Source organism: Myodes glareolus, chromosome 9, assembly GCF_982192425.1.
Source record: "Myodes glareolus chromosome 9, mMyoGla1.1, whole genome shotgun sequence".
Classification (NCBI taxonomy): domain Eukaryota; kingdom Metazoa; phylum Chordata; class Mammalia; order Rodentia; family Cricetidae; genus Myodes; species Myodes glareolus.
The window spans coordinates 19,508,780-19,523,255 of record NC_142034.1 but is presented as its reverse complement, the minus strand read 5'-3'; the positions used below and the strand labels follow the sequence as shown (position 1 = coordinate 19,523,255).

General features: G+C 51.7%; 1 protein-coding gene across 8 annotated transcripts; it reads left to right on the top strand.

Moving 5' to 3' along the window:
• Positions 1-19: 19 nt before the first annotated feature.
• Positions 20-14,389, top strand: Acbd4 (acyl-CoA binding domain containing 4). Of its 8 annotated transcripts, none has more exons than XM_085695870.2 (12): positions 20-108; positions 1,007-1,219; positions 1,401-1,475; positions 1,568-1,703; positions 1,805-1,972; positions 2,227-2,347; positions 2,419-2,503; positions 2,764-2,884; positions 3,138-3,224; positions 3,553-3,783; positions 4,372-4,511; positions 9,491-9,673. In XM_085695870.2, the coding sequence occupies exons 5-12, from the start codon at positions 1,891-1,893 to the stop codon at positions 9,647-9,649; spliced, it is 1,026 nt and encodes a 341-aa protein (XP_085551996.2). In that variant the 5' UTR covers positions 20-108; positions 1,007-1,219; positions 1,401-1,475; positions 1,568-1,703; positions 1,805-1,890; the 3' UTR covers positions 9,650-9,673. The 8 variants fall into 8 exon arrangements, with proteins under 8 accessions (XP_085551996.2, XP_085551997.2, XP_085551994.2 ...); XM_085695871.2 differs by lacking the exon at positions 9,491-9,673 and adding an exon at positions 13,944-14,389 and having other exon boundaries at positions 21-108; positions 1,854-1,972; XM_085695868.2 differs by having other exon boundaries at positions 21-108; positions 1,007-1,131; positions 1,854-1,972.
• The last annotated feature ends 87 nt before the right edge of the window (positions 14,390-14,476 follow it).

Here is a 14,476-nt window from a genome sequence, read left to right as displayed (position 1 = left end):
CGAGGTGGAGGTGGGCGGAGCGAGGCTGGGAGTGGGCGGTGCGAGGCGCCTGCGGGACCCCCGGGCCCGGAGCTGTTCGTCCCCGTGTCTACGCGTTCGCCTCTGCTAGTGAGTCCGTCTTTCCATTTCCCCAGAGATCTCCCGGATCTCCTCCACACCAGTGGCCAGAGTCCCTGTTAGAGGGGATTGAATACCCCAGGAGAGGATTGTCCTCCCGCACAGACACTTTTTCCTGGGGACTCTGACCCTGCTTCATCCACTTTTGCTGGGTCCCTTCGGGGAGCCAGATAGGGGACAGGTCTATAGAGGCTCGTGCTGGGCTAAAGGGTCTTTGGGGCGGGAGATGCCCATCGAACCCCAGAACAGAGGTGCGCAGGGATGGGGGCGGGAGGCTGAGACAGTGACGTCATGTATTAACCTCCCAGCTCCGAGCCAGTAGCCACCCCTTAGTGGTTGACGTCTCGAAGCTAACTGGTCTGAAGACTGATCTGCGACTAAGCTTAGAGTCCCAAAATCTGGTTCTGGGGTTCAAAGCTTAAGAGGCTTGGTACACCATAGCGACACTCCATCCTTGGTCAAGGGGTCTGCACTCGGAGAAAGTGTTGGTGACGTCAGCCCATGGAAAACCTCCTTTTATGGGAGCCGACGTAGTGTTAGGTGTACACTTGTGAGTGCGAAGGGTGGGCTGTCCAGGTGGCTCTCAAGCACAAGTTTTGGGTAGGGACAGAGAGCTGGCACTTGGCAGCAGCCGACAGCCAGGCGTCCCACGCTAAAAGTTGCGTTCCCCGGGTCCTAGATTCGCTATCTACTTGCCCTGCTCTTTTCTGTCTCCATATATCCAAGTCCCAGCAATTTTGTGTGATTGCTTGAGTCCCCACCCTTTCTGCGATCTTGAATTTTCTTACTAATTGTCGAACCTTCGCCTCGGCTTTTGATCTCTGATTCCTTTCAGGAATGTTCTTTTTCGTTATTTTTCTGGTTCACTCTGACTTTTTCCAAAACTCAGCTCCAGCGTCCCTTCTGCGGAACGCCGGGCTCCAGGACTCGCTTCTATTGCCAACGTAGACGTGTTCCAAGAGCTGGGTGGCGGTGTCTCGGAGAGGCGGGGCTGGCATCAGCCGACCAACTCCCGTGAGTGTCCACCAGGGGGCGCGAGGACGCCGCGACCATTCAGTGTGTCCACCGGGAGGCGCTGCAGCCCGCTTCTGGCTGTCGGGAGGTGCGGAGAGCGACTCAGAACTCAGCCCCGCCTGAATGGAAGAGGCAGGGTGAAACTATTTGCATACTCTTGAAAGAGCCTTTCTGACTGGGTAGGGTATAAAAGCCGAATGTGAAACGGTGCCTCTCATTGGCTTAATTTTCTTCTCGCTTTGCATCCCGTCCTATTCCTGCCCCCCTAGACCCAGAGGTCAATCGGAAACCACTGGCTAGTGGTGAGAAGAAGACCCCGGTGTCCCGGCCGTGGGCGCCTAAGGGTGAGTGAGGGGCCGGGGCGCGGGGAGCCGGACTGGCTGTTCGTACCCACCCTCCTCCCGACTCCTCCTCGCTCGCTGATTCGCCCGTTCAGGAATTGGAAATGGGCAATCTAGAGAGGTGCATCTGGGGACGTACATGACTCTGAGACCCTTGCCACCTGCCTCTCCTCCCACCCATGGCCACACTGGTGGTCATCGCTACTCTGGCCCCATTGGCGCTGCCTTGAGGTAGGAGAAGGACCCTCAGCTCAACTTCTGGCCTCCTGGGGTAGCACTCGGGTCTTGGGACTTTTGTTTGCCTCTCTGGGAACTAGACCGGTTGTTTACAGTGCCACCGTGGACCACGAGGCCTGGTGACACTGACGCTCGCTCTTGCAGAGTTGCTCCAAAGTAGGGCTCCAGAGCTTGGAGCAGCATGGGCACTGAGAAGGAAGAGCCCGACTGCCAGGAACAGTTCCAGGCAGCCGTCAGCGTCATTCAGAACCTACCTAAGAATGGTGAGGCTGTAGGGATCGGCATTTTGGGGTTCAGGATGGTTGCTTAGGCTCCGACCACCAATTGGAACTGGGCCTGAACCCTGCAATGTTTACAGCCAAGTTCCTCCCTAGACTGTGGTGGGGTTCCTCTCTGCTTCCTGTTTTAGATGCCAGGGGTGGGATCCATAGCCACCTCTGCCCTCCCAAGGTGCCCTCTTCATTCTCTTGAAACTGGGGCTGATGAGGTGCCCTCTGTTTCCCAACCCTCTGCTCAGGCTCTTACCGCCCCTCCTATGAAGAGATGCTGCGATTCTACAGCTACTACAAGCAGGCTACCATGGGGCCCTGCCTGGTCCCCCGGCCTGGGTTCTGGGACCCCATTGGACGTTATAAGTGGTGAGCTTCCCTCTGGCAGGGTACAAATGCCTCAGCTGTCATCCAGCTTCTCACAGCCCTCTGCCTCCTAGGGATGCCTGGAACAGCCTGGGCAAGATGAGCAGGGGGGAAGCCATGTCTGCCTACATCTCTGAGATGAAGCTGGTGGCACAGAAGGTAGTTAGGGCTGTGGCGCTCAGTCCCTAAGGGTGGCTTGCCCCTCGCTCTTCCAGGGGTGCGCTTCCATGTTTCCTATCCGTTGATATCCTTTGGGAAATCACCTTTCTGTTGCCCTCTCTCCCAATCCTGTCTGATCCTGACTGATGCCAGGTGGAGGTACATGGGAAGAACGTAGTAAGGGGAGAGGCTCCACCCGGAGGGAATTGGGGTGGGAGTGGGAGGAGCCAGCCTGTCCCATTAGAACCCTTCCTGCACAGGTGATCGACACAGTGCCCCTGGGCGAAGTGGCAGAAGATATGTTTGGTTATTTTGAGCCCCTGTACCAGGTGATCCCTGACATGCCGAGGCCCCCAGACACCTTCCTAAGAAGGGTCACAGGTCAGATCTCCAGGATGGGAGCCCTGAAAATACAGAGCGAACTGCCTCAGGTGTGGGCTGGTGGGTGGCTGCTGTGTGGGGCAGGCAGTAGGAGCAAAGGGCCCCAGGTGTGCTATCTGTAAGGACCTCAATCAGTGCCCCATTGGGCTAGTTATCAGCTCGTATGCATGACTAATGGGGACAAGGGACTTGATCTCACTTGGAAGATGCCAGCCTCTTCCCTGCCCCCGCTTCGTGGGCCGTGTCTCGACAGGTTGGAAAGAGCCAGGGCTGCACAGAGGGGATCAGACTGCTCCAGAGCCTTCTTGCCTCCCCAAGGAGCCAGTACCTCCAAGTCCAGGTTAGTGGTTGGGCAGGAGAGATACACAGCCACACCTAGACTGGGAAGGAACACCTTCAGGAGAGGAGACGCTTGGTGCCATACTGTCCCCTTTATATCAGCATGTCCAGGGACACTAAGACTTACTGTACTTTCAGAGGCCAGGGGAAGGCTCTGAGGCTGTTTTCAGGGTCTCGTGTCTTGGGCCCATCGTACCTGCTATGGCAAGAACTCGAGGTCCCCTGAGGAAGGACCTACTACTCAGCTGCCCACTCTTCCCTCCCTCCAGAGTAGGAACCACAATCCCAGTGCAGCTCCCCTTCACAAGCCTTTCCTTTGCCCTCTCCAGAGCCCCAGCCACCCAGGGACTTGGACCTGGAGGTTTTCTGTGATTCTCTGGAGCAGCTGGAGCCAGAGTTGGTGAGACCGTCCCTCTTCTCCCCTGTTCCCGCTGGGTCAGAGCTGCCCCACCTCCACCCTGGGACCTGCGACTCCGCTCAGCAGGTCTGTGAAGAGCAGAGGGAAGCAGCTGGCCGAGAGCTGGACACCAGAGGCAACCCTGAGTCCCCCAGTGAAAAAGGTGAGCTCTCTATCCTGCCCATGGTCCTGGTACCCCAAGCTTTCCCTGCGTTAATCTCTTAGGACAAAGGTGAAAGTCCAGTAGAGCAGTCTGGGAAGGCTGCCCAACAGCCAGATACCAGCCTAAGGACAGTCCCTGTCCTGGCGTTTTCTGAGGTTGCTGGCCTCTGCGCATCCTCCGCAAAGGCAGCTTACAGACACAGGTGCATGGCGGCCGGAAGTTGTCCTCTCCCTCCCTCCCATTTGGAATTCTCAGACTGTGAGTTCTGTCTGCCTTGTCCTGGTCTAGAATGTCCTGTGTGCTGAACTGGAAAAGGGACACTTTCATAAATTGATGTTTATTCCCCTGAGCACACCAGGTGTGTGAGGAAGAGGACATCGTCCCCTAATTTCCAGGAGTCACACAGCTCATCGGTGGCAGTGCTAGGTCAACCCCATGCCAACAGCCCATTACTCTGTCCTGGGAATGGACACTGTAAAGGCCACACTGGGGGACAGGGACAGCACGCTCTTAGACTTCTCTGGACCTGCCCCGGCTTGTGTAAATTGTCTCCTGCATCCCCTGCCCCTGTGTCTCTATGCTCCACAGAGGGGTTGGAAGGTAGCCTGATGGGGCCCCAGGAACTGGACAAATGGCTGGTGGGGACAGTACGGGCCTTGCAGGAAAGCATGAGGAATGTCCAGAGGCGATTACAGAGCCTGGAGAGCAAGTCCCAACCACGTGAGCAGGTGAGTATCTCCCTCCTTCACTGAAAGATTGGGCAAGAGTGCCTCAGGACTCCACCCTGGATTCCTCACTCGCCTGTTTGGGGCTTTGGTCCCATGGCTCCACCATCCAGTGCTCTACGCAGAGCATTGAGTAGTCTGGCCTCTATTCTAGTCGGGGAAGCCATCGGGTGGGAGTGTGGGAAGAGCCTATTAGGAAAGGGGGACTCTTCACTGATAACCCAGCCCAAGAAAAACCAAGCAGGGAGTCACCCCCAAGAGTTGGAAGGGCCACAAAGTGTCTGCCTTTGCACTGGGGATGGGGTCACTGTGGGCCCTCAGCCAGCACTCCAGTTCCTAGATTTGGGGTTTGCCCCTAACTGTTCAACTTTGTTCCTGTCATCTCCTGCACCCCATCTCATGGAGCACAGTTACACCCCTGCTTTAAGTGTCCCTTTGTTTTGTTTTCATTGGTGTGGTTTGAGATAGGGGCTCAAGCCAAACTCCTAGGCTGGTTAGGGACTCACTGTGTGGCCTGGGCTGCTCTTCTGTGAATCTGCCTGTCCCAGCCTTGAGAGTACTGAGTTCCAGATGTGAGCCACTCTGCCGGGCCGCCCAAGTGGTGTTTGTTTCTTTCTGTTTTTGTTTGTTTTTGTTTTTGTTTTTTTTTAACTTTTCTAGATGGGGTTTCTCTTTGTAGCCTTGACTGTCTAGGAACTAGCCCTGTAGACCAGGCTGACCTTGAACTCGCAGAAATCCCTGCCTCTACCTCCCTGAGCCACCAATGTATGGCCCACCTAAGTGTTTTTAATCCAGACCAGTTCTTTGCCTTTCTGCTGATTTACTATTATTCTCTCCCTTCTCTCTCTCTCTCTCTCTCTCTCTCTCTCTCTCTCTCTCTCTCTCTCTCTGGTCTACAGGGTTGGCTTTTGCCTGTTTGTGGTGAGATCTTGCTATGTAGCCCAAAGGTTTAGAATTTACCTTCCTCCAGCCTCAGTCTCCCAAATGCTGAGGTTACAGCCTTCACCACCACGCATGATTTTATTTCCCTTCTGCAGAAGAGGAAATAGAGGTCTGAGAACTTAGCTTGCCTGGGGGCACACAACCTGGGAGGCCTTCCCTGAACTGCTTTTGCTGTACCCAAAACCTACTCGTCTCTTCCCGTGGGCTCTGGTTAATAGCAGTGTTGAAGCACAGGGTAGCCCCCAGTCTCCTGGTACCCATTCTAGTGAGAATGTGGTTAAAGGGTATTTAAACCGGGAGTAGGCTTACTTGCTCCATTTGGAGATCTCTGGTGTGACCCCTAACCTACTGAGTGTGGTGGATCTGAGCCTTGGTGACAAGGATTTCAACACTGCTTCCCCTCCCCCACAGCATTCTTTATTCCTGTGTCACCTTCTACCCACTTGAAATGTGAAGGACCCCTCCAGCAAGGACTCTAGCACTGAGCCAAATCGTTAGTTCGTTTTTCATTTGAGACAAGGTCTTACTAAGTTGCCCATTAGAAATTAGAATGTTTTATAGATTGTACAGTTGCTGGGGTTGGGCTGGAGATGCAGCACAGCAATGGGGCCTTTCGCCAGAAGCTCTCGGGCTCTGGGCTCAATCTAGCGCTACCAAAGTGGGAAAGAAATTTAAACCTAGCATCATTTGCTAAGTAACTGAAAATCACAGACCTGTGACATGAGACCTAGTTAAAACGGGGGGGTGACATGTGTTTGTGTGTGTGTGCGCGCGCGCGCGTGCGTACACACGTACACATACACATGTGCATGCATGCCATGGAGCACATGTGGAGGTCACAGGACAATTGCATCTCTGCTGCTGTGAGTCCTGGAGATTAAACTAGGGTCGTCAGTCTTGGCCACAAACACCTTTCTTGCTAACCATCTCGTTGATCCTCAGCACTTGCTGTTGTTTTGTTGTTGTTGTTTTAAAGATTTATTTATTATGTATACAGTGTTCTGCCTGCATATATGCCTGCAGGCCAGAAGAGGGCACCAAATCTCATTACAGATGGTTGTGAGCCACCATGTGGTTACTGGGAATTGAACTCAGGACCTCTGAATCAGCAGCCACTGCTCTTAACAGCTGAGTCATCTCCCCAGCCCCTTGTTTTGTTTTGTTTTGTTTTTGAGTCAGGGTTTCTCTATGTTAATAGCCCTGCCTGTCCTAGAACTCACACCTTAGATCAGGTTGACCTTGAACTGAAGAGATCAACCTGCCTCTGCCTCCCAAGTGCCAGGATTAAAGGTGTGCACCACCACCACCTGGCTGGATCCTAAGCATTTTAAAATTAACCATTACAGCATATCTATAATCCTAACACCCTGGAGGCAGAGTCAGGAGGATCCATGAAGCTCGAGACTTGCCTAAACTACAAACTTTGAGTCCCACACCAGACAAAAAGAAAAAAAAATTATATTGTAAGCATCATAAAGTTCTGCTCTGAATTCTGAATATATTTTATTATAATTCTTTAATATCACCAGATACCCAGTCAAAGTTCCGATTATCTGAGTTGTCTTGAAACTGCCTTTTCCAGCTGCTGTTGACCAGTCCAGGGTCATATTTTCCCTAGGTCTGTTATTGCCTGTGCTGGAGGCAAGTGTCAAACTCAGGGCATTTAGCTCAGCTTCTAAGCTACACCCCTCAGCCTAAACTAGTCCTGGCATAGGGGCATGCGGACTGTCCCACTTCTGGGGCCTGATCATGTCTGATTTCCTTGTATACCGTATTTCCTGTTAAATGAGTTAAAATCCAAAGACTGGTTTAGTATCTAGTTAAGCATTCTGGTCAAGGTCCATCAGAGACTATGTGAGGTCTTGGTTTTGGTTTTGGTTTTAGTGTTTTGGTTTTTTATTTAAATTTCTTTTATGTGTATGAGTGTTTGCCTGCATGTATGTATATGTACCACATGTGTGCCTGGTATCCTCAGAAGTCAGAAGAGGGTGTTGAATCCCCTGAAACTGGAATCAGAGACAGTTGTGAACTGCCATGTGAATGCTGGGTCCTCTGCAAGACCAGCAAATGCTCTTATTTACTGAGTCCTCTATCTAGCCCTTGGGTTCTCTCTCTCTCTCTCTCTCTCTCTCTCTCTCTCTCTCTCTCTCTCTCTGTGTGTGTGTGTGTGTCTGTGTGTGTGTGTGTGTGTGTGTTTGGTTTGAGATATGGGCTCCCTGGGTAGCTCTGGCTGGCCTGGAACTCACTATGTAGACCAGGCTGGTCTTGAACTCATGGTGATTTGCCTGCCTGTCTCCTCCCCTCTGCCACCCAGTGTAGTTTACACTTGTAATCCTAACACTTGGGAGGCTGAGACAGAAGGGTTGCTGTGAGTTCCAGGCCAACCTGAGCTATAAAGTTAAGACCCTGTCTCAATAAATTAAAAACAGAAATCAGGGGCTGGAAAGATGGATCAGCTCTTAAGGGTGCTTCCTGTTCATCCGGAGGGCCAAGTTCACTTCCTTGCACCCATGCCAGACAGTTCAGAAATGGCTGGAACTTCAACTCCAGGGAATCGGATCTTGATGGGCACCTCCCACACACGTGGGGCAAACACACACACACACACACACACACACATACATGCACACATATGCACACACACATAAACACAAATAAAATAAAGCCATCATTGTTTTCCAAACAAACAACAAACCATATCAGAGTGATGTTCCTCACACTCTGGGACACTCAGGGAGGGACAGGTGGTACCTGGCCCTCTACCACTAATGAGTCTAGCGTGTACTGCTGGCCTGGTGACAGTCTGGCCCCAGCTCCATGATGTCAGGTTTTCCTCCGGAAGCCACGGAATGTCCACTCATCAGCCATTTGCCATACTGTGTTTGACAACTGATGATCTTTGCCTTGACAGCAGTTTATTTAGTGCTTGCAAAAATCTGCTGATTTTCAGTTCTCTTATTCTTCCAACAGGTGAGCATTTTGTTTTCTGTAGGGTTTTCCTGAAGCAAAACTGCCCACAGAAAAAGCAGGGTTTCATTTTCTTCGTTTTTGACTTTGTTCTTCTTCCTCCTCTTCTTCCTTTTTTTTTTGTTTTTTTTTTTTTTTTTTTTTTTGTGAGACAGGGTCCTGATGTGTAGGCCAGGCTAGCCTTGGAATTCACCTGTGATCCTCCTGCCTCAGCCTCCTGAGTGCTGGGATTACAGGCAAGGACCACGTGCCCATCTTCTTTATCTCCTGTGTTTTGCAGTGTTGGGGTGGAAGTCGGGGCCTTGCACATGCTAGAAGTGCTGCACCACTCAGCTGCATCACTAGCCCAGGCTTATTTGATTATTTGTTAATATTAATTTTATGTCTGAGTATTTTGTCTGCATGCGCATATGTGTATTGTGTTTGTGCCTTGTGCCCACGGAGTCTGAGAGAGTGTAGATCTCCCTGGAATTGGAGTAATGGTTGGCTGGGAGTCATCATGTGGGTGCTGGTAATCAAACTGAGTCCCTCGCCAAGAGCAGCAAGTGCTCTCTTAACCACTAAGCCATCCCTCCAGACCCTAATTAATATTTAAAGTACTAACTGGCAAGCCTCCCCAATGATATAATTTCTAGTTTTCTTATGGCCACAGACTCCTAAATTTTAAAGATTCATCATTTTAATCATCTGTAATAATTCTTTTGTGTGTTGCAGTTCTAGGGATTGAACACCTCACATGCTAGGCAGGCACCCTACCACAAAGCCATAGATCCAGCTCTTTTGTTTTGAGTGTTTCTGTACATGAGTGTTTTGCCCACACACATGTATGTCTATGCACCCTGTCTGTGCAGTGTGGACTTTGAAAAGGTTGTTGGATCCTCCACCGTGTACCACTGTGTGTGTGTCTGTGTGTGTGTGTGTGTGTGTGTGTGTCAGTGGACAGCTTTGTGGAGTTGGTTTTCTCCTACCTCTATGTAGGCTCTGGGGATTGAATTCAGGCAATAAGGCTTGGAAGGCAGGCATTACCCACAGAACCATCCTACCAACTCTTTTTTTTTTTTTTTTTTGACTAGATTGTCACAACTTTGGAGATCGTTTCAAGCCAGATCCTGTTTTTAGACCTTAGGGACTCTCTAGCTTTTAAGTACAAGATGTGTCTGTCACACTGCCTCACCTTCCCTGCCCCAACCCTAGGATCTGCAACTCCTCCTAGGCGTCCAGACTCCTTCTAGAATAGATATTTGGAGTACCCCGGGTCCTTGTTTGAAATATGAGCTATGTGAGTTCCAGTACAGGTCTTTCCGGTACAGTACTACTAGGCTGGTCCCTTTGGGGGCCTGGAGGAGCCGGCTTGGAAGCTGTCTCACCTGGGATTGGACCCGTGAGTGAGGGGGTGGGGGGAGGGGCGCGCTTCAGGTTAGTGGAGCACAAGTAGGTTAGGACCCTCCCAGTCTCAGGGAGGCCAGGCCAAAAGAGTCTGGAAGTAAGTTTCAAGGCGGGCTGTACTGAAGCTGGGCTGGCTTCTGACTCCCCTCCCTCTTGGCTGCAGAGGCCACCCAGGACTCGGCCTTGGCCCCTAGGGCTCTCGGCTCCCACGCTGCTCTTCTTTATCCTGTGGCCCTTCGTTGTCCAGTGGCTCTTCCGACAGTTTCGGATCCAGAAGAGGTGACTCAAGGAAGGGGTCTCTCTAGCAACTGAGAAGGCTATGGCGAGTCCCCGCACGTCCTGCTGTGACCTGAGCCTCCCTAGGTTTAGGGATACAGCATTAGAAATCCCCTCTTTCGCCCTGGCATTCCCTCCTATAGTGGGGGGGGGCATAAGACCCCACCCTTCCCTGCAACTCGCACTGACTCCCTGAGTCCCCAAGCGGTTGGATTGGCTGCTGTCATGGTGCACATCCTAGCTTTGGTGTTGGTGGTGAGCACCCTCCGACCCCACCCTCTAGGTCACCTGACTTTGCTCCTGCTGAGTTGGCTCCCTGCCGAGACTCAGCTCTTGGGCAAGTTGGGACTTGGACCTGGCCTGAAGACCGATTGGCTGAAAGGTTACAGGAAAGACTGGAGCCGGGAGGAATGGGAGGGGTGTGCAGGCTGGGGGCTGGGACGCCCCGCATACACGCACAAGTACACATCGCGCTCAGGACTTCACTGAAGATTCACGTGCAATTGAACGCTTCATTAAACAAAAGAAAACCTCCTCAGTCTGCCGTCTGGGCGCACACAAAAAGAGCGGGAAAACGGGCGGGTCACGCGAGACACAAGTCCAGTCCCACTCCCTCCCTAAGTGCTCTGAAGAAGAGCTAGGGCTTCCTTATAAGGAATACTTTCCCTCCTCCCTAGAGAAACCAGGAGAAAACAGGCCTCCGACTGGGGTCAGGGAGTACCTGGGCGGGGGTGGGGGGTCGCCTGGAGGCTGAAAGTTCCTACCGGGAGCCGGGTGTTGGTTGGCCCCGCCCCAGGGGGAGGGCTGCTGGCCCTAAGGAGTGGAGTACTCAGCGGTGGGCTCCAAACAATGCTGCCGCTTCCCCAGCCCTTACTTAAGTCTTGGTTGTTACTCCCTATCATGTCCTCCTGTTCTTCTCAGAGAACTTTCTAGAAAGCCCGAACCCACCCACTGGGAGTGGTGGGGGCAGGTCCTCCATTGCCTGACCACCACCCTCCAGTTGTGGTGGACCCAGGACCTGCACAGACCTCTTGAGCTGCTTGACCTTGGAACTTTTGCTAAGAACTGCCTAGGTGGCCTGGCCTCTGGTCGGATATTGTGTGCTGACCCTGCTGTGCCTGCCTGGCTGCATCCAGCCACTAGCCTGTACTCCGCTTTAAAATGACCACTCCAGCACCTTCTAGTGCTCAGAGCCGACAGGGCTAGCTATTGGCAGCTGCTACCACCTGGGCCCTAGGCTGTCCCTTGCTCTGGGGAGAAAGGGATGGTACTGGAGATCCCTAGGCGTGTTCCCCTGAGTTCCCTAACACTGTGGGTCTGAACACTTCCCAGGGCTTTGGCCATCCTTAGGCCTCATGGGAACTACAGTCACTCTGTGGGGCCTTAGCAGCAGGAGGGTAGCCCTAAGGACAGACACCACACACTGCACAGGTACTTCAGGGCACGGTCCAGGGTCTCAGGAAAAGGCTGAAAAGCCTGTGATAAAGGCCGACATCAGCTGGGTAGTGGGAGCGCATCAAACGGACCAGGATACAGGGAGAGTAGACATCAGCTTCACAACTCACATGCTGCTCTGCAAGCTGGGGCTGGAAGATCTGAGTCTGGGTCAGCTTGTTTGTGAACTAGTTTGGTCTCATCATAAGGCAGGAGTTGAGACAATGACTGGAGAGTGGGAAATGCTTGGCAAAGGGCTAGAGGTTCTGGAACCCTACAGCCTGGTGACCATGTCTCACCCATTATAAAGACCCCACTGCTTAACACTGTCTAGTAAACTTAGTCTAGGTTCAACCTTAACATTTACATCCCCAACTGAGTGCCCAAATCCTCCAAAGCCTGAAGTTTGGAAGTTTTGACTCTCCCAATCAAGTTGTTTTCCAAAGACCTCATTTCCTCTTTAAAAAAAATTATTTTTTGAGACAGGGTTTCACTGTGTAGCCCTGGCTGTCCTGGAACTCACTATGTAGACCAGGCTGGCCTTGAACTAACAGAGATCCACGTGCCTGTGCCTCCCAAGTGCTGGGATTAAACCTCCACCCATTCATCTCCTCTTAAAAAAATTTTTTTAAGATACAGCCAGGTGGTGGTGGTACACAACTTTAATCCCAGTACTGGGGAGGCAGAGGCAGGCGGAGCTCTGTGAGTTCCAGGCCAGACTGGTCTACAGAGCTAGTTCCAGGACAGCTAAAATTGTTACACAGCGAAACCCAGTCTGGAGTGTAGTGTTAGCGTTAAGCTACATTTTATGCATGAATGTTTTGTTGGTATGTATGGCCCTGTACCGCATATGTCTGGCACTGACCCTCGGAGCTGGACTTAAAGCTGTGAACTGAGAGGACACGTGCTCTCAACTACGGAGCCATCTTCTCCCACGGCCCGTGCCCCTTTTTCCCCTTTGTCCTTCATCTCCTGGTGCCTCCTAAGTCATGAAGACAGAGAAAGGCAGGATTTTCAGACAGACCTGAGTTTCTGGAAGTACATGGAAAACAAGCTAGAATTTTCAAAACATCTGAATGTTCCCCAGGGAGCATTCCTTCTTGTTTCCCCTTGGAGACAGTCTTGCACTACAACTGCTACCCCTTGCCCTGCCCCCACCACTCTGAAGTTCCTCAACCCTTTTACCCTTTAAAAGGCCTTTCCCCTGGGAGGTAGCATGCACCTACAGTTGCCATTACTGTGGAGGCTGAGGCAGGAGGATGAGGCCTGGCCTCAAACACAACAGAGACAAAGTCAAATGTTCTTTATGCTCCGTCCCAGTCAGCTGCTCCAGAAGGCCTATCCGCGGACTGCCCAGCCCTGGGCAGCGTGGTTCACAAGGCTGCCACACAGATTTCCCTTACTTGCAATCTCAGCTGCTGTGCTTGGGTTGCTCACTGTAGTCTGAGCAACTTAAAGCTCAAAGCTATCTTTTCTACCCTAGCAGATGACTGCTAAATGCATTGTTTGTAACCGTTTGAAGTTATTGAAAATAAAGTCCAGGGTTCTTGAGGAAATGGGGGAGGGAGGTTTTTGTGTTTTGTCTTAAATTTTTTTTTGTTTTTGGGTTTTTTTAAAGACAGTTTCTTTCTCTGTGTAAGAGTCCTGGCTGTCCTGAAACTCACTTTGTAGATCAGGCTGGCCTTGAACTCACTGAGATCTGCCTACCTCTACCTCCTGAGTGCTGGGACCACCACCGCCCGGTTTTAAACGATTTTTATTATTTTACATATCTGAAGTTTTTTCCTGTGTGTATGTATGAGTCAGGTACTTGCCTGGTGCCCATGGAAGGCATCAGATCCCCTGGATCTGGAGACAACATGTGGTGCCGGAGCTCTTATCTGCTGAGCCAGCTCTCCAGGCCTTGGATTTTGTGTTTTTGACAAAAAAAAATAAAAAATGGTATTGGGGAGAGGCCCTCTAGTTTGATCTGTCACTTTAATTGTCAGGTGACCTTGGATAAGTCACTTTATTTCTCTAAGTCTTAGAGCTTCCTTACATCTAAAATGGAGGCTTAATCCTGGCCTGTCTCACATGGCTGTGATGGTCAAATAGTTCCATGCGTAGACTCCCACTGGATTCTGGCTGGGAGAAATAAGAAGCAAGGGTCACTAGGTACTCAAGCAAAGAGAGCCGCAGCAATAACACCAAGGGGATTAAAGAGAGTTCTCAGGGCCCTTCAAGTGAAAGACCAGAGTCCGAACTCCTTTTAAGGGGGAAATAGGACCCCACTTCACCCCCCAACCTATCCTACGGCCCTGGGCCAAGCACACCCGTTTTCAGCGAAGGCCTCCAGCCTTCCTTCTCCAAGCCTCTTTCCCCTAGTCTCATCTCTGGACAACACCCCGCTCCTTTCGGAATCGCATTGATTTTTTAATCCCTCCCCGTCAGAGACGTGCATCAACTGGCCCGAACTCTCCTGTCGCTGCTAGGGAAAGGTTTGCGGTCTCAGAAGCGATGAAGCCAAGGCCCCGGGAGGCCATTGTCGTCGGCCGAATCCGGGGTTCGGGGTGACTCCTTTGCCCCCATTACGTGCTTTCGGTGGGACTCAGGCGAAGTGCTAGGCCGCGGATGTCCATTTTGCTTTCGCCCCTGGTGTGGAGATGGCTCTTGGCCAGGGTGGCTTTTCTCACGCAAGGGTCCCCAGGGTAGCCTGGGGGGGCCGACGTCACTCAGGACTCGAACCCGCCCTCTCATCTCCCGAGGCCTAGTGTAAGGCTGATGCACGACAGGCCGACACACTGTGCCTTTAAGGCGGCACTTCTTAATTCTTCATTTGTTTACTTCTTCATGCGCTTTTCGGGTTTTGTTTTTTAAATAAATATTTGTCCACAATATCCTTCCGCTTATCTCTCTCCCAGGAATTCGTCACCTGCCTCAGAGACATTACTATAATTTTAAGAATTCAATGTCAGTAATCATGA